Genomic DNA, 24,788 nt, shown 5'->3' with positions numbered 1-24,788 from the left:
TATGTCCTGAAAAATGGTCCTGAAGACTCCATACGGTTACACTTTATTGTAAGGTGTCATTGTTGAGTTGAATATTAAAAAAATCCTTCTTCTAATCCACCTCCGGCGGGATTCATTATAGAAGGACAATTGAAGTTTCTTATATGCACAAGCTAAAAAGCTTTGCAATAGAGGACACTTCATTAACATGAACTAAGAAAGACAGCCAACAATGTATGGTGTAATATATAAAACAACTTCATATCCTGCAGTGCTGTGTACCACTAGCACATAAATGCACTTAGATGTCCCAATAGCCGCGTTTCCACTGTTGAGCCAAAAGTGTTTCCACTGTCACCTCCAGGGCCCGCCGAATACCTTGGTCCAACTGGGGCTTGAGGAGTGGTCATGAACAAAGGCAGAGTTCAGGAGACAGTCAACACCGCTGCTCATTTCCCATGTTATTAAATCAGGCTACCAGCTAACTTCAATAATTAACACATTTAAAACAGTTTTCAGCACAAAACTCACTTTCAGACACCAGCGAGTGTTTGAAATAACTTCCTTGCGATCCGATGGGGATACCGATCCCTGTATGAAGCATTTGCGATGCTAAAGGCTACTTATGCTAACCATTTCCATAATAAATACATATGATTATGGAAAAAAAAGAGACCACTTGAAGAACAAATTAAATGTGACTATAATTGTGTATTTATTTGGTTTCATTTCTCTTCCATGTGCCTTTTTTTTGTTGATATCAGACTCCAATTAACTAATTTAACTCATATAACTCTTGTTTTCTGCCCATGAGCGCCCTCTGTTGCTCTGGCTAAAAGAATAAGAGCATAGTGAGATGGGAGAGTCCGTTCAAACCTCCTCAGATCGCATAATTTAATGGAAAATTTATATAAATTCAAATTTTTTGCTCTTGTGAGCAAAGAGCTCGTTGGAGATTGATATTTTGTAAATAAAGTGGTAAATTATGTTTTTTGTGCAAACAAAGCGCTCGTGCCATTTCATAAAATCGAGGTTAAACCACTGGAGTAACATACATTCCTTTAATGATATCTTTACTACCTTTCTGGGGCTTAATATTGTTAGTTTCAGTGGAGTTTAGTTGTCAGTGGAGGGACAGAAAGCTCTCAGATTTCATTAAAAAGATCTTCATTTGTGTTCCTTTATTTGTGTTTCCAAAAGTCTTACGGGTTTGAAACGACATGAAGGCGAGTAATTAATGACAGAATTTTCAAGTTTTTCAATGCTTTCCAATGTTATTTATTCTTTTCTGGTGTGGGACAGCAATAAGCAGTGCAACTCATCAACATGAGCCTTTAATTAATACATTTGCACATCAAGAGTGGAGCAGGCTTGCAACTCAAAGATAACTAAATCTCTATAGATGGGGAGACCCCTTGTTTACTGTGCACAGCTTACGGCTTAATAAACTAGCAGACTTTAAATATAAATCTTCAAGGGACACTTCACTTTCAAATCTATAAAAGCAGCCAAACTTTTCCTATCAAAATATAAACAAACACAGGGGACTTCCACATGAAATTCCACATATGAGTCTACAGAGCAATGCATGTCTATAAAGCAACCACAAAAGCAGCAAACTTGCACAGATACACTGTACAGTTTAAACACACTGAAAAATCTGGACATTTTCAGAGACATGAGAAGAGATATTCTGATGATTACTGAAGAATTTTCTAAACTCAACAGAACATCACATGGGAACATTTAATCACTATTCAATGTCATTTTTCATTGTCACTGGGTATATTTATGTCCAAAATGCTTAATTAATATTCAAAGTACTTGACTATCCTTCTCCTCTACGCTCTACTGTTTAGTGTTAAATTAAATATATAACATCGTTAAATTTATGGCAAGGACCGCGCATTCATTCATTCAATCAAATATTTTAAAAGACTGGAATAAGAGCACCAGCGCACACAAGCAATCCTTTTTATCAGTCAAATTCATTTAAAAATGTAAACTCAACAAGTGTGAAATATGATCGGTAAGAGAAAAACACTGTTAATGAGAAGATGAGTTTATTATGACCGACCGCTGCAGGTTCGTGGCAAAATATATTTATTTATTAGGAAGGAATAGCGCAGGAATAATCTGCATTCTCATGTATGTGTGTGTGCTGAACGCTGTTACAGGAAACTCCCGAGTTTTAATAAGTAGAACGTTAAAGTAGTTGTGCAAGTAGTCCATTGCCTGAGAAGTTACATTAACAAGTCTGACACAATGACAACACAAAAACACTTGTTTCTTCTTGGTTTAGCCTTGTTTTCTTTGATCTTACAAGGTCCAGAAATTGTTGGTAGATTTTAAAAATGATTTCTTGTTACATATATGAAGAATAGCATTAATTCTTATGACAACTCTCTCAAAGAGGGTTTGAAGTATGATGATTTAGATAAAAGACAATATCATTTAATAAATGACACTCGGAGTTGACAGTACATTGTGTCATTTTGTAAAGCTTTACACGACAGTAATTCCCATTTCTTGTGTGGGAAAACGTTATTACATCCCTAGTTGGAAATAATTAAAGAGGAATGCCACACCTTATATAAATCACAATAATCTGTTCTGATTTAATCACAAGCATTGTATTAATAAAACGTACAAAAATGGGGCTCTGGTCTGCCAAAAAAAAAGCCTCCTGGGATAGATGGATGGATGGATGAGCAGAATGGATTTTAAAGAGGAGTTAAAGAGGAACTCATACTTCGTATGCAGTCTTAAAGCAATGTCCATACACATAAACATAAACATGCCTCTCTGAGATGTTTATGACATCCCTCAGCTCAGCATGCAAGGACTCATCAAGATCAATAAAAGTTTTTGTCTTTGAGCATTTAGCCTTTAGCATTACAAGCTCTTGTGTTGGTGACAGTAATAAGCGAGCAGTGTGAAGGCCAAAGCTCCTTGAAGAGGCTAATTACTAAGTGATAACAAACACTGACAGACAAGATTTGACACTGTAGCTGCTGCTCAAAATACACACACACACACACACACACACACACACACACACACACACACACACTTATTTTGGTAGTTTTGTTATAAAACTTCTATTGTTTTATACTGAGGTAATGATATTTCCTATCCCCTAACCCTCACAAAAAAACATTTTGCACTTTTACATATGAATTAAAACATTTAGTGTATTTATTAATCTGTTCTAATTGAGCACCTCGCAGTGCAAGGTAAAACCTCTACAAACACACAAAAGGGCATGCACATACTGTACACTGCAAATTAATTTAAAATAAAACAGATATTAAAGTTTTTGACGTCAGAAACACCAGCAATTTCTTTGCACTACAGTTTTAAGGAGAAAATACTCAGCAATGGAGTTGACTTATGAATTTGCCCATGGTTTGTCTTAAAGCATATTAAAAACACCACATAGCTGACATTCTATGACATAAACAACATTAAAAGCTTGATTTTCACCACAGGGGGACCTTAAATTTCACCTGTACACCAACGTCAAAGGCAAAACCTTACTGCAATGTACAGTATATCAGTATATAGTATCAATATATCAGTGTTTGTGAAATTGACGAATTAGATGGAAAAAAAACGTGTATATTCTTTACCTTGCTGTGCTGAACTGTTCGATGGTTGTTGTATGAATCCTGAAGACCATCATCTACAACCAAGCCTAAGACGTCTGCCACACAGGACACATCTGAGGAGAAAGAAACCATTATTTACACTTCTTTTTAAAACACTACTTTTAAAAACACTACTTTTCTATTAAAACACTTATTTTCAGTCTTTTTGGTCACTCTGTAGCCCTTCAAATCCAGAGCTTTTTGTGAAATCAGATACACAAGTGAAGATGCCATGCCACAGCAGTAGAATTGTAGAGATTCTTTTTTAGTAAGTCATTTGCCACATTCAATTCACCGGTTTCAAAAGTTTGAATTGGTAAAGAGTGAAGACCTATGAGATGTAAAAATACAACAGGAAAAAAAAAGAATAGTCTTGATGCTCAAACAAAAAGCAGAACTTGGCCCAAACTTGAAATTCTCTCTCTCAAAACAATGATATGGGATCTCTACTAAATCACCTTTGCTAGTGTCAAGTGTCACAAATTTTGGTGAAATCAAGCAGCAGATTCTCTCAGTAGTAACCGCACAATGCTTAGTTTTCTCACGTCTGTGCAGTTAACTGATATCTTTCACTTAATGGCTTCAACATATCTGCTACGACAGCGCCTCCACAGGCAAACAGAGGCTCCTGCAACAATACTGGCAGCAGTGATACACTTCAAAATACAGGGGCGATTCCTGCGAGGGCACAACATTGAAAGAAACAAATAATCCATAGTACAAAAATAAAACAATGCAAATATGACAAATTATGACATTAATGGAGGTGTGTAAATCACTTTAAAAGTAACACTGTCCAACAGCAATACCTGCAGGTAAAGTTACAGAGGGAGCCATTGTCTCTCTTGGAAAGACTAATTAAAAAGTAAATAAACAACTCACTTAGATATCACAACTTTGTCACGTCAGAATAAAACTTGAAACGGCCTAAAAACATGATCTGTGACGGGTTTTTAAGTGAGCAGTCAGCTTGGTGAAATTAAAGGTACATTTCGGTGTCACTTACCAGTGTTTACCGAGCTTGACAACAGATGATCCAAAAATAAGTTGACTATTTATAAAAAAAAGCTGAAAATCTGTTCAAAAAGAAAGTATATTTTTTAAATTGTTACTGCCTTGAGTCATTATCTTGGAATAAATGTGAAAATGCTTAAAAACTAACTTGATGATATTCATACTTGGTTTTATTAAATAAAATATTGTAAATGTAAAAAAAAAAAAGAAAGAAAAAGATTTGTATTTGGTTTCTTCTTTTTATTTTTTATAGCGCAAGTAATGTTTATTTAACCAGGGAAATGTGACAACATCAAGTGTAAATGAGACATAAATTTACACCTGACTTGCAGAACACCACTGCCAAAATAATATATTATAAATCCTCTGCATTACACTAAAGTTATGAAGTTATGATTATAAAAGTGATTGATGTTTCTGTTGATTAATATAGTAAAGTTAATTAATAATAAAGTAAAAATAGCAGCAAAAGCCACATTTTATTTTGTACATTTTGTAAATTGTTATTATGTGTAAAAAAAAAGAAAAAAAAAAGTATTAGTTGTGTAAATGTATTAGTATACATTAAAACTCTAGTATACTATAAAAAAGCACTGTTACATAATCTTTTTTTTTTTCTTTTTTAAATCTAACGGTACAAACTACAGTAGCACAGCTGAAATGGTTGTGCTGCTTAAAGACATGCAGAAAATCACAGCTTACTGGAAGTATTAAACACCCTTAATAAACTGTTGTTATAATAAATACTTGTTACTTGTGGAAACGCCACCATGATATAACATTGTAAACAATCCGTGAGCAAAGTAACAATGAAGCTCAATGTATCAATCACTAAATGGGGAACTGGGGTGGGTTTAAATAAGTTGTCTTCTTCCCACTCCCTTTCAGGCAGAATTCGACTGTCATATTTAAATACTGTATATTCTGTTTTTTGCACTATTTGACTTAAAGGGATAGTTCACCCAAAAATGAAAATTCTGTCATCATTTACTCACCCTCAAGTTGTTCCAAACCTGTATGAGTTTCTTTGATCTGCTGAACACAAAGGAAGATATTTGGAAGAATGTTTTAATCAAACAGATCTCGGTCCCCATTGACTTCCATAGTAGGAAAAAAAATATATACTATGGTAGTCAATGGGGACCGAGATCTGTTTGGTTACAAACATTCTTCCTTTGTGTTCAGCAGAACAAAGAAACTCATACAGGTTTGGAACAACTTGAGGGTGAGTAAACAATGATAGAATTTTCATTTTTGGGTGAACTATCCCTTTAACTATATTTTTTCTACCTTGTATTTTTCTGTGCCATTGCCTGAAATAAACGAAACGAAACGAAACGAAACGAAACGAAACGAAACGAAACGAACCCTTGAATTTCTTGCAAGTTACATTTGGTACATTTGGTTGGTTCAACACTTCATTGGCTCCCTATTAAACATTGTATACATTTTAAAATATTGCTTATTACTTACAAAGCACTAAATGGTTTAGCTCTCCAGTACTTGAGCGAGCTCTTAACGCATTATAGTCCTTCACGTCTATTGTGTCTGAAAATTCCGGCCAGTTGATAATACCTGATAAAAATGATACATTGATAAAAACACATCTCTTTGACCCAGCATACACATAACGAATGATCAACTTTAATTCAATGTTAGGCTGCATAGATTAGGTCAGCCGGAACCGGGAACACTCCCCATAAATCCTGATGTACTCGTTACATCATAAGAAGAATGGCGTCTACGCTAATATTAGTAATATAATATTAATGCGTTCTCAAGCCACCAAGCACTGTTGTTGTGCGAATGAGCGGGCCGGAGCTTGTTAAGGGTTTTCTGTTAGAACGGTGTTGTGTTAGCGACCCCTAAGTTAATAACTAATGATCTTTGCAACAGAAGTGAATCAATCAAAACTAACTTTAGCTGGACAATAACTTTATTCTAGAGCTGCTGTAAAGCCAAAATAATCTCTGTTTATCACTGTAAAGCTGCTTTGAAATAGTCCATATTGTTAACAGCACTATATAAATGAAGGTGACCTTGAAAATGGCAAACTAGAAACACATTCCTTTAGCAACTAATTTATTGTTAATTTGCAAAAGGAAGGATTTTCGATGCAATACTGTCTTGAAGGAAGAGAACAAACTGGTTCTAACCAGGACAGAGTGATAAGTGGACAGTCCAGATGCACAACACGAGAACAAGTACATCACAGTCTCTAGTCTGAAAAACAGACGCCACAATAGCGTTCACCTGGCAGCTTCATTGAATCGTACGTTCAATACCAGTTTCATCTGCAACAGTGAAGAGAGATCTCTGGGAAGCAGAGTTTCAAAGAAAGAGTCGCATCTGACACTGGCAGATAAGTTGAGGAAACAGTTCTGTGATAAATTTCCTACAAGCCAATTACTGCAAATGGGAAATGCTGTACACTGGCTAGAATGTATAAGGTCTGCACAGCTGTCATTGCTGTAAGTGGATGAACTGCAGTGTATACTTCATATTTTAAAATATTAAACATTTTATAAAAAATGTGATTATCTAAACTCAAAAATAAAAATGTCAAAAAGATTGCCGAAGCCTTTTCTAAAATGAAATTAATAGATCAAAATATTTTTATTCCAACACTTGATTATTTTAGTCTTAAATGTGGAGACTAATCTTTAACAAACTTTAGTCTCTGCTTTTCACAGTTTATGCCATTTTTTCAGCTTCCTGATGCTTCAAATTCTTAATGGTTATGCAAGTTGTTGCTTTACCATGGTTGCACCCCTATGTTGCTAAATGATGTTTGAAGGGTGGTTTCAATGACACTGCACCACTACACAGGAAGGAAAACCATAGCGTGTACTCATTCTTCCTTGTAATTATAGAAAATATAGAGGTCATGTCTGCTGTGATATCTAATGAATCTAATGAAAGCCCTGATAATAAGAAAGTATCAGTTATTACCCATACTACAACGAAGATTCACTCAAGCATATATAGTGTGTCAGTGTGGCCTGAGCTAAAGTGCATACGGTGAACTGAGTTTTAGTTTAAGCCACTGGGATGAATTTCACATGTTAAATATCTACACTAAACTAAAATACAATAAACTGCCTTTATTCTTGACAAATGTGTTGACATACCTCTTTATTCTAAAGTCTGAATATTTCAACTTGCTGTGTCATGAGCAATCTATGATGCATTATGTTACAGGCTGACATGACAGCATCAACTTCACTACAAGATCTGAACCACTTCACAAATTGGTTTGAAGCCCCTAAAGCCAAGCGCATACTACAAGACTGAAGATGGTTGGCTTTGACCGTAGCATGTTCCTCCAGCTAGTTGCCGACAACTAATCGGACTAGTCTAACTAGTTCTATGGTGTGCACACTGTCCCAACTGCCTCTCTCAGAGTTTTGGTGCTAAATAGGAGAAGGATCTACCGCCAGCAGTTGATTTTGATATTGTAGGTATTATCAAATGACCGGAATTTTGAGATCGCAATAGACGTGAAGGACTATAATGCGTTAAGAGCGCGCTCAAGTACTGCGGAGCTAAAACATTTAGTGCTTTGTAAGTAATCAGCAATATTTTAAAAGTTATACAATGTTTAATAGGGAGCCAATGCAGTGTTGACAGAACCGGGCTAATATGGTCATACTTCCTGGTTCTGGTAAGAACTCTAGCTGCTGCATTTTGGACCAGCTGTAGTTTGTTTATTAAGCTTGCAGGGCAACCACCCATAATAGCATTACAATAATCTAGCCTTGATGTCATGAACATGCGTTCTAATTGTTCTGCATTTTTCATTGAGAGCATATGACGTAATTTAGATGTATTTTTAAGATGAAAAAATGCGGTTTTACAGATGCTAGACACGTGACTTTCAAATGAAAGATTGGTATCAAAGAGCACACCCAGGTTCCTAACCGACGACAAAGACTTGACAGAGCAGCCATCAAGTGTTAGACAGTATTCTAGGTTATTACGTGAGGAAGTTTTTTGTCCAATAATTAGAATCTTTTTAGAACCAGAATCCCCTCTCTTTTTTCAGAATTAAGTAGTAGGAAGTTGCTAGCCATCCAGTTTTTTATATCAGCTATGCATTCCGTTAATTTTGTGAATTGGTAAGTTTTGTCAGGGTGTGAAGAAATATAGAGCTGCGTATCATCAGCATAACAGTGAAAACTAATGCCATGCTTCCTAATGATATCTCCCAAGGGTAGCATGTACAGAGTGAACTCCTAGTACTAGGAGATTTGGTCCTAGTACTGAGCCTTGTGGTTCGCCGTACTCAACTTGTGATCGATAAGACTTCATTTACTGCTACAAACTGATAACGGTCAGATAAGTATGATTTAATCCATGCTAATGCAATTCCACTAATGCCAACATAATTTTCAAGTCTATTTAAAAGAATGTTGTGGTCAATAGTGTTAAATGCAGCACTAAGATCGAGTAACACCAATAGAGAGATACAACCATGATCGGATGATAAGAGCAAATCATTTGTGACTCTAATGAGAGCTGTCTCGGTACTATGGTACGGTCTAAATCCTGACTGAAAATCCTTGCAGATATAATTTCTTTCTAGAAATCTTTGACAGAAAGGGTAGATTCGAGATCGGCCTGTAATTGACTAATTTTGTAGGATCACGTTTTTTTGCGTTTTTTTAACAAGCGGTTTAATCATAGCCAGCTTCAAGGTTTTTGGCACGTATCCTAGAGACAAAGATGAATTAATGATAGTAAGAAGAGGATCTATGACCTCTGGAAGCATCTCTTTCAGTAGCTTAGTCGGTATAGGGTCTAAACATACATGTTGTTGGTTTAGATGATTTAATGAGTTTAGCAAATTCTTCCTCTCCTATAGCAATAAATGAATCAAATTTTTCCTTAGGGACAATACAATGCACTCCCTGATGCGATACTGTAGTTGGCGGTTGCATAGTTATAATTTTGTCCCTGATATTATCAATCTTATAAGTGCAGAAGTTCATAAAGTCATTACTGCTGTGTTGCTTGGAAATTTCTTGGCTTGAAGCTTTCTTTTTCATTAGTTTAGCCACTGTTTCAAATAAATACCTAGGGTTTTGTTTATTTTCTTCTAATAGGGTTGAAAAATAAGCAGATCTAGTAGTTTTTAAGGCCTCTTTGTATGCAATCGAACTCTCTTTCCATGAAATGCGAAATACCTCTAGTTTTGTTTTCTTCCAGTTGCGCTCCATTTTTCTGGCTGCTCTCTTAACCCTCTGGGGTCGGCAAACGCGCCCCCGCGTTTTGCTGGATTTTCTTCACATAGTAGCACAATAAACTTAAATTACTCCTTCATTTATGGTCATACAGAAAAAAGAAATATAAAAAAAGAATCTGTGATATTTCTACTTTTGTACGTGTCCACTTACAATCAAATCAAAACATTGTGCTTTTGTAAAATAAAGAAAATAAACAGGGTGTGCGTTCTGCCTCTCCGTCGCGGTGAACTTTTTTTTCTTGAGCACGTCTATAAACTGAAACAAAACTCAGCGAATACTATTCACACATTTATGAGCCGTATACCTTTGTAAACATTTAAGTGTGTACTTTTAAATGATCGGATTCAAACTGAAAACAAATATTCTCTGTTTAAGTAATTTGTATAAAACCAACAAGATGTCCAGTATCTCAAACGCTTGCTCATTATATTTAATTTGACCACGCCCACTCGCGCAAAAGAGATTCACATGCAAATCTCCACGTGGAACGCGATCGCGCTCATTACCTCAAAAACAAAACACCAAAAAACTTCACAAGTTTCTGCTTTTCGTCGAGTTTGAAAGACGCGCCGTGAGCTTACATTGGATTTACCTCAGAAGAAGAAGAACGCGATTTGAAGACAAGAAAGATGTAAGGTAAGAAATTCGTACATATTATTTTGTTATTATTGCATAAACTTCACATTGCAGTTGAACTGTTGCTAGATATATGGTGAATATTATAATATTTAGATCCGTGTTTACTGTTAAATACTGTGTTTGTGGATATCTGCTCAAACGTAGATATGTGTAATATGGTAACCATAATGTTTCATATTCTGGAGCGCGCTGTGCGTTTGAATGTATCATATTTTGGAGCATGCTGTGCGTTTGAATGTATCATATTTTGGAGCGCGATCGCGTTTGAAAAGCAAAACGCACCCAACATTAGGCTTTATGTTTTTACTATTATCTCATTTCATATCATCATAACGAATGGAAACATTTGAAGTAACATATGATAATCAATATATTTTTCTCTAGCGTAGTTGTTACTGAAATCTGTTGGAAGATTTATAGGCTGCTATAGGTTATTGTTATTATTATTTTATGCAGCACTGCACATAGCCTATGCCTACAAGGCACAACAAACCTGGTGTTCATTATATTATATATTGTTGGAAACATTTGTGTGTGTGTGTGTGTGTGTATTCTGTGAATTTTAAAAAGCAATTTTAACCAGAAAAATCTAAAATGTATTCCCAAAATCGTGGCCTATAGTTTCTCTTGATACCAGTATGTTCACTTTTTTTTTTTTTTTCCAGGGATCAGATGCAACTGAGTCCTGCTGACTTCAACATTCACATGAGTCTCTGTATATGAACATGGTAAAGTGAAAATCAAACACCTTGGAAATGAAAGGTATGTACAATGTTTTTAGGAATGGCACAAAGGTCTCTGTCTTTGTATCATTGTTTTCAATGTTCTCTTTTGTCATTTGTTGTGTATCTTTGGATTATGTTGTGTTGTAAATAAATCCAAACAATCAAACAGCCATTCTTTTTTAAATCTCCTCATTCTTTGTGCAAGGTTGCTCAGAATGACAGGGCCTGATAGCTCCTAATAGGGACGTTAGGGGAGGGTCTTTGTCTTTCTCAGGTGTGAAAACAATACATATTAATGACATGATCACACCTCCCGCATAAAGCTCTCTCACACAAAACACGTCGTACAAATTTTAAATCAATATATTGCCTTATCTGAATGAGCAGTCAGGGTGATTTTCACATAGTTTTGGAGCAAATATTCTAGGCTACGTGATACAATTATCAAAAGTCTTGTGAAGAAATAATCAGTATGGGTTTCATGGCCTTATTTCAGTGACAATTTTTTTTTGTATTTTCACAAACCACGCATAAATGTCATTATCTCAAAACTACAAAATTTTACATACATGCTGCTGATATATTATTGTAGCAGAGTTTGTGCTGAATACAGTGTAATAAGACTTTAGCCATGACAATGTCACAAGTAACAGAAATAAGCACAAATGTCAGAGCATGTCAGAACACCTCCAGGGCCAGAAAACCCCTCAGACCCCAGAGGGTTAAGTGCCTGAGTGTGCTCGTTGTACCACGCGTTGGACTATTTTCTTTAATCTTCTTTAAGCGCAACGGAGCAACTGTGTCTAAAGTGAGTTAAAAGTTTCTGTTGCAATATCGAGTTCTTCTAAGCTATCCGGGATACTGAGATGATGAAACTGATTAGGAAGACTATTAATAAAGCAATCTTTAGTGGCAGAAGTGATAGGTCTAACATATTTGTAACACGGAGTGGGCTTTGCAGCCTTGGCTAAATGTAATTTACACGAGACTAGATAATGATCTGAGATGTCATCGCTCTGCTGCAGAATTTCAATGGCATCAACATTTATTCCGTGTGATAATATTAGATCTAGAGTATGATTACGACAATGAGTAGGTCCTGACACGTGTTGTCTAACTCCAATAGAGTTCAGAATGTCTTTAAATGCCAATCCCAATGCATCTTTTTCATTATCTATATGTATATTAAAATCACCAACAATTAGTACTTTATCTGCAGCCAATACTAACTCTGATAGAAAGTCAGCAAATTCTATGATAAAATCTATATGGTGCCCTGGTGCCCTGTATACAGTAGCCAGCACAAATCTCAAACGTGATTTGTCATTTACACTATATATTTTTACATTAAGCACCAACACTTCAAAAGAAGTATATTTAAAACTAGATTTCTTAGTGATTTTGAAATATTACTATAAATTACAGCGACACCTCCCCCTTTGCGTTTCAGACGAGGTTCATGTTTATAACAGTAATCTTGCGGGATGGTCTCATTTAAAGTAATGTAATCGTTTGGTTTTAGCCAGGTTTCTGTCAAACACAGCACATCTAAATTATAGTCAGTAATCATATCATTAACAATAAGTGCTTTTGAAGTAAGGGATCGAATATTCAGCAACCCAAGCTTTATCATTTGCTCATCTGTATTATGGCTGTTTTTTATTTGTTGAACATCAATTACATTTTTAACCTTAGATGGGTTGAAATGTTTTTTGGATTTCCAAATTCGGGGAACAGACACAGTCTCTATGTGATGATAGCTAGGTGAAAGAGTCTCTATGTGATGGGATTTATCTGACCTTGGTGACGTGAGACAGCTAGTAGAAGGTCGGTTTAGCCAGTCTATCTGCTTCCTGACCTGAGCCCCAGATTGTCATGTTTGAGCTCTACGACTATGTGCCAAATGACTAGAGAGAAGAGCAGCACCATCCAAGGAGGGATGAATACCATCTCTTTTCAACAGGTCAGGTCTGCCCCAAAAACTTTTCCAATTGTCTATGAATTCTATATTATTTTGAGGACACCACTTCGACAGCCAGCCATTGAACACAATCTACTGACTATCTCATCACTCCTGCGAACAGGAAGGGGGCCAGAGCAAATTACAGTGCCTGACATCGTACTTGCAAGTTCACACACCTCTTTAATATAAATTTTGGTGATCTCCGACTGGCGGAGTCAAACATAATTTGTGCCGACGTGAATAATAATCTTAGAGAATTTACGATTAGCATTTGCCAGCACTTTTAAATTTGCTTTGATGTCAGGCGCTCTGGCTCCCAGCAAACATGTGACTGGTGGCTGGTGTCTCCATTTTCGCCAATAACTAGGGCACAATCAACAGGATTCTCAGTGGGTGTTTCACTGAGTGGGGTGAACCTGTTTAATGTTATTATCGGAACGGAAGAGCTGTGTTTTGTCCCGCGACTTATGCAAAGGCCATAATTTTAAGCTTTGCAAAGTTTGAAAAAAAAAAAAGATAAACACAATCACATAATCACAAAAACACAATTAAATCTCACTGAATTGTCTTGTAATGTTACACACAGTTCATTTATCCATCATGTGTTTCCAAGTAAAACATTTAGCATGTTTTTGGTTTTGTTTCATGTTCTTGTTTCATGTCTGTTATGTGACCCCCTATTCTAGTCATTTGATCCTGCGTGAGTTCTGTGTTGTCACGGGTTCATTGTTAACAGGTGTCCCTTGTCTAGTCATTAGTCTTGTGTATTTAAGCCATCATGTTTGCCATGTGTCTTGGTCAAGTAATGTTTCACTGTAACCACTGCTGGTAAGCGTTCTTGTTCATGTCCGTGGTTTGAGTTTATGCCTTTGTTTTAGGTTTGATCACATTTTGTAGCACTTGGGTTCTCTACAAACTTGCCTTCAGTGGACATCCCTACAGTATAATTACAAATATAGACAAGTACTAGCTCTGCTACTTAATTAATCTGTACTGAATTGGACGTGAATCAATAAAAAGAACTGAAATATACTGTATCTTGCTATATATTTTTCCATACTGCAATGCAGAAATCTATTTTCTTAAACCCACTTTTTATTAGATGTCTTGGTAACACTTTATTTTACAGTGTCCTTGTTACATATGTTACATGTACATTTACATGTACATACATATGTTATTACATAGTAATAACAGTAAATTATGCATAATTACATGCAACTAACCCTCAACCAAATCCTAATCCTACCCTATCCCTATAGTATGTACATGTAGTTGATTAATATTACTCAGTACTTAAATATATAATTACACTGTAACAATGACACCTTAAAAAAAGTGTAACTACTATGTACTTATATTTGTAAAAGGTGTCATGTCGTTACATTGTAGTTACATTTTAAGTACCTGCATGTAATTACAATATGTATTTACACTTTTGACAATATCCCAACTCTAAACCTACCTCTAGCTCTAACCCGACCCATATCCTCATCAGCAGCAAATGTCAATCTGTCAATACTTCTGCAGAACAACATGCATGTAAAAAATAAGTAAACATTTTTTTTTAAATGCTAAGTAGTTAAAGACATCTAATATAAAGCGGCACACAAACCTTCAACAGTTATTATGAGGTAAAAAAGCTTGGCTTGTAAAACACTTGTGTAACCAACTGTACAAGTTGGTTACACTTGTAACCAACAAGTGGTTACACTTGTAACCTTTGTACACTTGTTGTTTTTTTTACAACAAAAAAGAACCATCACTGAACTTACTTAAGCTGGACTATAACACTATTTTCTTCTAGATCTGCTGTACAGCCGAAACAAACTTTGTTGCTTTATTTTCCTGTTATCACTGTAAAGCTGATTTGAAACAATCAATATTGTAAAAAGCACTATATAAATAAAGGCACTATATAAACTTTTCACTCTGTCTAGCCTTTCAAAGTTTTGTTGCTCTGTACATGAAAACCTTGTTGCTCACTGCTTACAAAAGATGCTGCGTAATTAGACAAAAGAAGACAAAAGAAGCAAACTAACAATAAATCACCCTTTTCAATGTTACTGCAGAATGATTACTTTAAACCTTAGTTGTGATTATAGTGGTTGACAGAAAATTAGTATAAGTTATGACTTATTTTTACCCAACATCATAAATAAATACAGCAACACATGTGCTGTGATATTCATTCAATCAAAACACCTACCAGGTTCAAATCCAGCACGCAACACTGTTCCTCCTTACAGCATTTACATCAGCTTTTTATAAATGACTGAGTTAGTACAGACAACAGTCTAGTTTGAGGAAGTCACGGGGTAGGAAGTTTACGGGTGAGGTGTGACAAGAGTCAAATGTCTACAACAAGTGAGTTTGAACACATAACAAGTGAAGAGAAAGTTGTTGTGTGTGTATATATATATATATATATATATATATATATACATATTATATGATATATTTAGGCCATGTTTGATCAAAATAAAACACTGCCTACACCACAATGGACTCTATTTTTAGAAACAGATATCATCTGCTATTCAATACTGCAGCACGGCAGAGATGACAAACCAGGAACAAATAGGCCTACAATTTCTCATACGTTAAAATTATATTAATTTTGCAGCACGTTAGCTTTAGTGCCGGATTGTGGGCCTGAACAGAGAGAATCCGATAGTAACAGTGTGTCATCACCATGTTGAATAGAAGTATAACATCAGCAAGAAAGTGATCCTCTTTTCTCACCAGCTGTCCTGCAGATGAGAAATGAAGGTGTCTACCTTGTTTGAGGCATGTTTCTGTTTGCAAGCGTTGCAACTACAAAAACATTAAGAGCAGCACAATACTATAAGCTGTGAACTAACGTGTAAGCTTGAAAATAGTGAACTGGGCTGCTTATGTAATTTAGAAAGTGGTTAACAAACTGCATTTTCTTAGAAACTTAGGTTACACTTTAGTTTGAGGAACTCATATTCACTATTAAGGGAAATGATGTGAATGCCAAGAATAGAAGGCCTCAAAAAGGCCTCCTTATAATGCAGAATAAGGCATTAATATGTACTTTATAAGAAATAATAAACAGGCAATATGCTAGTAACAAGCAAGCTAATAAGCAAGTAGTAATGATAGTGTGAATTGCTCCCCAAACTAAAGTGTTACCCAAATTTGTTTTTACAAAGTAGTAAGTACACGTGATAGCTTCAAGTTAACATACGTTTATAACCCAGTTTATTTCTTAAATGCGATGTATGTCTGAGGAAAACTAGAGGGAAATAAAAGGGAAAATAAATGTAGGTTGGGATTCCACTTTAACCATTGAGAATTGACTGAATCATGTAAAGTGGTCTCTTTAAGACAGATTTGTGTAGACGTGAATAAGAGGGCTTAGTAATGTTGGCAGCACTTAATTTTACATTCCTGTTCTGCATGTACTTACAGTACTATAGTAATTACAATAACTGGGTAATAACTTGGTACTAACCGTGACCTAACCCTATGTTAAGTCCATGTAGTTACAAGTATACTTCACTTCACACGTCACACACACCATCGCCTTTGGCTTTCGGCTTGCTTAGTTGGGGACACTTACTGATCTGCCAGCATTGACACCATTATATGAGAACTGAACTAAGCTGGATGATGACATCACTGTTCTCTCCAGAGCGGCTTTATATAAAAATTAACTAAATTATTTACTTTTTTACAACAAAAAAGAACCATCACTGAACTTACTTAAGCTGGACTATAACACTATTTTCTTCTAGATCTGCTGTACAGCCGAAACAAACTTTGTTGCTTTATTTTCCTGTTATCACTGTAAAGCTGATTTGAAACAATCAATATTGTAAAAAGCACTATATAAATAAAGGCACTATATAAACTTTTCACTCTGTCTAGCCTTTCAAAGTTTTGTTATTGAGCATTGAATTCACTGTGTCAGAATACACATATGTGTATACACAACTGGAACATATGTAGTACATATATGTCTTCTGTACCTGTTGAGGACTTGGCTCTTTGGTGGTTTTGGAGGTTATCCCTACGCAGACACTGTGTGTTTGCAGTGTCTGAATTGTGCCGAATGGAGGGCGGATGACGTTTCACGGTCAGTTGCAGACTCTGATCGCTGAATAAAGTCTGTATCAGAGCCAGGTCCAGAGAAGACACCTCACAACCATTCAGAACCACGATCTCATCACCAGGCCTCAGACCTATCAATGATATAAAACAACAGGAATGAAGGAAACAAAAGTTATAATACCCAGTTATAAAAATGGTGTCTCCACTAGGACATCTTTTGGTCTTTGTTCAAATATCCAAAAGATGTTTATAACATATCCAAACAGCATAACCTACATAACCTCAGAGATAAAAGCTGTATCTACAGAAGCAAAAGTACCTTCGCTGAAAGCAAGCCCATCAGGGAGAACTTCACTGACAACGATACGGCTGTTTTTGAGGTTGTCTACATAGCCTGTAACAGCAAAGCCTTGAGAAAAAAAAAAAAAAAAAAACTGTGAGGAACGGCATGCATCATAAAGTGCCATCAGTCCCCAATGAGCTTAAAAACAGCCACTTAAACTTCCCCTTTGCAATGACTTGCTTACCAAAGTCACCAGTTAGACTGGGTCTAGACATGTGTAGAGTGTAGACGTTCAGTTGGCAGACCTCCAGTTCGTCATATGACTAGGATGACAAAGACGTCTAGGTAAGTGCACAAGTCATGCAGTTCACCAACTTTAACTTTTATACACCATATAAGAGTCCTTATCCATTGAACATTAAGCTTTGCCATTATCAATATCTTACCAAGTTCTGCAGAAGCTCAACAGCTGATGGTGTTGATACCTCCATTATGTCTCCTACACACCTTCTCAGCCGTAAACAGTGCATGCTGGGGTCCAGGCCTATGAGCTACGGGAGGAAAATCTACCTTAAGATTCAGCCCTTTCCACATACAACAAATAAAATGTATAGCATCAAGACTTAGTGCACCAAGTTGTGTGAGCATGGCAATAGCAACAATAAGGTCATGGGTTCGATTCCCATGGAAAGCAAGAACTGATAAGATGTGTACCTTAATGCAATGTCCTGAAAAGTCCTGAAAATTTCTAGAATGGCAAATCTTATACTGTAGCTTCACTGATGTAGCTGGAAAGGACCACATATATTGTGTTGCCAAAGAATTTTACATATACAAATAATTCACCCAAAATAAATATTGTCACCATTTACTAAACCTCATCTCGTTCCACTCCAAAATGAGCTCCTGTGGAACAAAAAAAGTAGATGTTTTGAAGAATGTTCACACTGCTCTTTTTCTTACAACAAAAACATACAGTGACCTTCATTTCAGCACCATATTCCAACTATCCTGAAGTCATCTGATTGACTTGTTATTGACTTAAATGTTACCCGCTACTTTACTTTTACATATTTGGCAGATGCCAAAAACGTCCAGCTGAACGTCCAACAATTTTCTTGAGCATATTAGAATGATATGAACGTCATCCGCCCTCCATTCGGCACAATTCAGACACTGCAAACACACAGTCTCTGCGTAGGGATAACCTCCAAAACCACCAAAGAGCCAAGTCCTCAACAGGTACAGAAGACATTTGTGTACTACATATGTTCCAGTTTTTGTGTCAGCACATACATGTATTCTGACACAGTGAATTAAATGCTCAATAACAAAACTTTGAAAGGCTAGACAGAGTGAAAAGTTAAGTCACCTTTATTTATATAGCGCTTTTTACAATATTGATTGTTTAAGGTACACATCTTATCAGTTCTTGCTTTCCATGGGAATCGAACCCATGACCTTGGTGTTGCTAGTGCCATGCTCACACAACTTGGGGCACTAAGTCTTGATGCTATACATTTTATTTCTGGTAAGTGGAAAGGGCTGAATCGTTTTTGACATCTGCCAAATATGTAAAAGTAAAGTAGCGGGCAACATTTAAGTCAATAACAAGTAAATCATATGACTTCAGGATAGTTGGAATATGGCGCTGACATGAAGGTCACTGTATGTTTTTGTTGTAAGAAAAAGAGCAGTGTGAACATTCTTCAAAACATCTACTTTTTTTGTTCCACAGGAGCTCATTTTGAAGTGGAACGAGATAAGGTTTAGTACATGGTGACAATATTTATTTTGGGTGAATTATTTGTATGTGTAAAATTCTTTGACAACACAATATATGTGGTCCTTTCCAGCTACATCAGTGTAGCTACAGTATAAGATTTGCCATTCAAGAAATTTTCAGGACTTTTCTTCTTTAGCACAAACTAGACAATGGTCAGTCACTGGCATATCAGAGAACAGTAACTACACTACCGTTCAAATGTTTGGGGTCTGTAAGATTTAAAATAATAATTATACTTGTATTTTGCAAGGATGCATTAATTTGATCAAAAGCACAGTAAAGTTACAAAAAAGACAAAAATGTATCATGGATTCCAACAAAATATTGAGCAGCACAACTGTTTTCAATATTCATAAGAAATGTAATAAGACATTTTTCTTGAGCATATTTCTGAAGGACCATGTGACACTAAAGACTGGAGTAATGAAGCTGAAAATTCAGCATTGATCACAGGAATAAATTATGTTTTAAATATATATTAAAATAGAAAAGTTATTTTTAAAGGTCACACTTTATATTAGGCGTCTTTAACTATTATTTACTTGCATCAAAAAAATTGTTAAGTACAATGAACTTATTGTGTTGATGTTGTATTGCAAAGCGGGTAAGGTTGGGATAAGATGTAATTCCAGAAATTAACAACAGATGTAATTATATGTAGGTTTTTTAAAAAATATAAGTACAATGTAAAAACACATATGTACACAAAAAGTGCACTTTGTCAAATTATTAATTTAAATATTAGTACATAGTAGTTAAAAGACACAATATAAAGTGGGTCCTTTTAAACTGAAACAATATTTCACAATATTACAGTTTTTACTGTATATTTGATTAAATAAGTCTTGGTATAAGTATAAGAGTATAAGAGACTTCTTTCAAAGAAATCTTGCTGACACTTTTGAACGGTAGTGTAGATAGTGACTGTGTGAAATTCATTTGTGTGGGAAAAGCCAGTTGCTGAAACAATGTCAGCCTGCTGTCACAGATATCAGACTAAGACAGCTATCATGCAGAACGCATAATGTCATCTTTTAATGAATTTCCCCAGATGCTGTCTTTTATAATGTCACCCATAGCCTCAGGTAAAGGAGTGATACAATAGTGTGTCTGCATGTATACGCTGACTCAAACAAATCAAAATGGGTTGGTAAATCAAGGTAATTAATCTGAACACTATGTTGAATGCAGTGATCTTACCCTGCAGGTCTCAGCCAAGACATCCATAACAGTGTGATGATTTTTTAGAAGAACTGTAACCGTCTGGTAATCTGGCATATAGACGCATGTTGTGTTTTCCTGGCTGCAATCCCACTGGCTGCCTTCAGGTGGCATGACTGAGTAAACATTAGCCAAACTACCCAACCGCTGTGACAGAAAACAAAGAGGATGAGGGTGACAAAGATGAGAAATTTTCATCAGGTCAAATATAAAGACTTTTTGAATATTACTTTATTCCCTCGTTAGTTAGTTACCTATTAATAACACATTTTATCATGCCTCCTTATTTATTATTTGTGTGTTTAAGACAGATTTGATAGGATGTCCTTATAAATCCTAAAACAAAGATTCTCTGATCTAGATACATTTATAGATTTTTAGAAACCAAAGGATTTATAGGCAAGTATAAGCACTTATAAATTAATCTAAAACTAAAGCATATGACACTGACTTGTTCCATGACTCATAGCATGGCTTTCAGTGGCATTGATCTATACTTGTTTAAGGATGTGTCACTAAAAAACAAAATACACCATGGTTCTTTCATTGGGGATTAAGTCTTTGGTGTCGGAAACAAACATTCACACACCAGAGAAAACATGTCTGGTCTCAGTTCCACAGGTACAGACTGTCCACACATCCCACCCAATGAAGTAATGGCCTTTTTTAGCAAGGGAAAGAGAGTTACCCAAGAGCAGCTGTATAACCCTCTGTTCGTCCAGTGAGTGGTGTGAATGAAGCCCTGACCAGCAGCAGAATGAGTGTGCATTCATTTAACACAGTAACGGTCAACTTTCCAAAAGAGCAGCCAAGGGCAACCGCCCAGTATACAGTCCTCAGTGTGTGTGTGTGCGTGTGTGGCTCTCAGCACCAGAGCCTTCAGACTTTCCTCTGCAAAGTGGGAAAAATAATTTATGGAGGCTAACCTCCACCCGGAACATACTAAAGATGGAATGATGAAGAAAAGACATTTGCTGTCGAGAATAACTCTTAGGTCTCTCAGCAACATGGGTGTGATGGTCACCGTGGATTACTGAAGTGGCGTACAGTGAGGAACCATGGACAAGAAATCACAAATTATACACGTTTCTCATTCCATAGAACGTGTTTGTTTGAAACGAGACCGGAAACTATATAAATCAGACACTTTTCCTCCTCATGAGACACAAAAGTTCTCAGTTCTGGACAAGTGTCCTCATAATGAAACCAGCAGCACAACAAAATACCAATCAAAATTTGGTATTGCTACATCTGTCAGCTACAATAAAACATTTTTTTTTTGTGACATATACTGTACGGTGAACAAAAGACATTACTAATGTAAGTATAAAGTGTAAAGTGTAACTGTATTTTTAACATTTGACCCAGTCAAAACAGAGCCTTTTCTAGTTGGCAGGACTTAAAGTACACAGTAACGTACCTTAAAACTACAAGGAGGAATGGTGTTTAGATGTCCTCCAACATCACTGTCAAAGACCTAAAACAAGAAGGAAAAAAACGTATCACTGCATAGTCATTAAACTCTTAGTCATATTTTGTCAGACAGAACAGAGCCATGGTTACAAACACTGCAGCAGACAAACTATCATTTTGTTGCTAAAAAAAAACCCTCTGCAAGCAAATTTCATGTAGTGAATCTATTTTGATCTTAAACAAAAGCTTTGAGGCTTCACTGGAAGTAAAGGGCATTATAATGGTTAGTAAAACAGTCATGCAATCTCTTACAGTTCAGGTCATTGTTTTATAGGCTTTTTAAAATATTCACCCTCATTGTTTCTTTGCATTGGAACAGTCCGCCAACCTCCATTAATCTAACATATACTACTGTGGACTCAAATATTGTAAGCGTTTATAATAGATTGCTTGTGATTTTCCTCATTTAAGTCGCTTTGGATAAAAGCGTCCCTCCCTGACATGTGGTCATATACATTTTTTATATTTTCCCTGAGGCCCATTTATAATGTTAGTTTTTCCGGATATTTTTCCTCTCTTTGATCCTTAGAAACAGACAGGGTGTTTTTCGCTGATTTGCCTTGAAGACGTGAGAACAACCTCTTTGCATGTGAAATGAGACACTTTTGAGGCTCTTTCACATCAAGAGTGATGCAAATGTAAAAATGTTGGAGCAAATTAATGTGTGAAGAGAAGAGAGGATAATCTGACATCTCACATAAGACCATAATCTTAAAATACCAAGGAAAATTTAATTACTCACGATATGCACTACAAAAATGTAATGATGGGAAGTCGATTCCTTGACTCTGAATAGCCCTGACTCAGAATTGGAGTCAATTCTGAGTCAGAATTGAATAGAGTGAGAATTGGGACTGACTTTAGCACAGGAATTGAGCCTCGTTGTTGACTCTGTTGCGTTTCCGAAATTGCTCAAGATTTCACTATTTTTCTAATCCCTATATTGTGCATAGAAGTTGAATGCTGTCAGAATCTGTAGCTGTAGTAAGGGCACGACGACGGAGAATTCAACACAAATGGTTTATTAAAAATAACATGCAGAAGTAAACAACGTAGAAACACATCCGCAACAACATAAACGACACAGAACAAGCAACAGAAGGAACTATTGGTTTAAATATACAGGGATAATATCAAGGTAACATGAAACAGGTGTGTAACTTAATAAGTAACCATGGAAACAAACAAGCAGAATTCAGGCAAACAGAAAACAGGGAAAACTAAACTAAACAACATGATTGATCGTTACAAACGCACTATATCAGCAAGGAGTGAACGAAGCAAAGCGAGGAATTTCGGCACTGACATATTACACCGTGCAACTGTCATATACGCTACTTTTATTTTTGTAGCTTACACCGTGTGTCGCAGAAACATGTTATTTTTGTAGCTTACTTTAGAAAAAAAACAGTTATGGTAACTTTACATTATAATTATACATACTTCTGTGTCAGCTTTGTAGTTTCACTGATGTTATATTAATGCAATTATTATTGTTTTTCCATGGTTAACCTAATTTGTTCATAATCATTCAACTAATTGTAAAAACTCACATCAATAAGTGTACATTATTTGATGTATTTTTGTATTTTGAATTCTCCCATCCAGCTTATTGTGCCTAAGGCAAGAGATGATCGAGGGCATTTAGCACCATCACCCGGCCATTATAATGAGATTAATCAAGGTATACATTGTTTCTTGTTTATTTAATATTCGAACAAAAAAAGGTTTGTATTGGCAACAACAATGCTGATAGGCTACTCATAATTTCAAGGTAATGTTATGTCTAAATTGGAATAAAGGGAAAGATCATTTTGTTTTGAAATGAATTCATTTATTGTGTAATAAAGACTGCAAATCTTGGGTAAAAATTTCATTGACTCTGAAAAACCTAGAAAAACAACAACATCTCTAATGCTCACTAAGGGCTTTTAATTTTATTACAAATATATTAAGGACAGTTATATTGTGCTACAAAACATAAAACAGTTACCGTAATTGAAATTGTATTATTTTAATACGTTTTTAAAAATGTTTATTCCTACGATCAAAGCTGAATTATAAGCATCATTCCTGCAATCTTCACTGTCACATGATCCTTCAGAAATCATTCTAAGATTCTGATTTGCTGCTCAGGAAACATTTCTTACTATCATCCATGTTGAAAACAGTTGTGCTGCTAATTTTCCCAGGATTCAAAGAAAAGCCTTTATTTGAAATAGAAATATTTTGTAAAATTGTGTCTTTATTGTCAATTGTCAATTTTGATCAACTTAATCCATCCTTGCTAAATGAAGGTATTAATTTCTTTCTTTTTAAAATAAATAAATAAATAAAACTAAATAAACTTACTGACCAAACTTTTGACATAGTATACATATAAAATGTATAACTGTCAAACCCAAGGCTAAACAGGATTAATGTCAAGGACGAGTAACTAATGATTAGCTAATTAGTGAAAACAAACATGGGCTAAAAGATTGATTGATGTTCTCAAAACTAAGTGAAAAACAAAGAGGAAGAAACAGACAAAAAAAAAGACACTTTGACTTGATGGCTACAGCAGCATCCTTAGCAAAAGGTTGGCCTGTTTAATATTTAGCAACTATCATAGGGCTCTTATAGCAACCATCTGTGTGTCCCTGCGGGGTAGAGTATAGCAGGCTGCAATTTACCACATATGGCTTTTAATAATTCATACATTTCTCCCTCTGTCTGTCTCCACACCT

At 35.8% G+C, this 24,788-nt stretch overlaps 1 protein-coding gene across 3 annotated transcripts in view; it reads right to left on the bottom strand.

The window, feature by feature from the left end:
* Positions 1–24,788, bottom strand: part of tiam2a (TIAM Rac1 associated GEF 2a) — a 111,740-nt gene that overhangs the window by 25,923 nt on the left and 61,029 nt on the right. For all 3 annotated transcript variants that reach the window (XM_084393894.1, XM_084393895.1, XM_084393896.1), the window contains exons 9-15: positions 22,007–22,063; positions 20,566–20,733; positions 18,026–18,130; positions 17,824–17,902; positions 17,616–17,705; positions 17,215–17,427; positions 3,612–3,703 (exon numbers count right to left, since the gene is read on the bottom strand). In XM_084393894.1, coding sequence (XP_084250020.1) covers positions 3,612–3,703; positions 17,215–17,427; positions 17,616–17,705; positions 17,824–17,902; positions 18,026–18,130; positions 20,566–20,733; positions 22,007–22,063 — 804 coding nt within the window. The remainder of the gene's footprint in view (positions 1–3,611; positions 3,704–17,214; positions 17,428–17,615; positions 17,706–17,823; positions 17,903–18,025; positions 18,131–20,565; positions 20,734–22,006; positions 22,064–24,788) is intronic.

Source organism: Rutilus rutilus, assembly GCF_951802725.1.
Source record: "Rutilus rutilus genome assembly, chromosome: 21".
Taxonomy (NCBI): Eukaryota; Metazoa; Chordata; class Actinopteri; order Cypriniformes; family Leuciscidae; genus Rutilus; species Rutilus rutilus.
The sequence above is the reverse complement of the archived record's forward strand: the minus strand, read 5'-3'. Positions and strand labels throughout refer to the sequence as shown.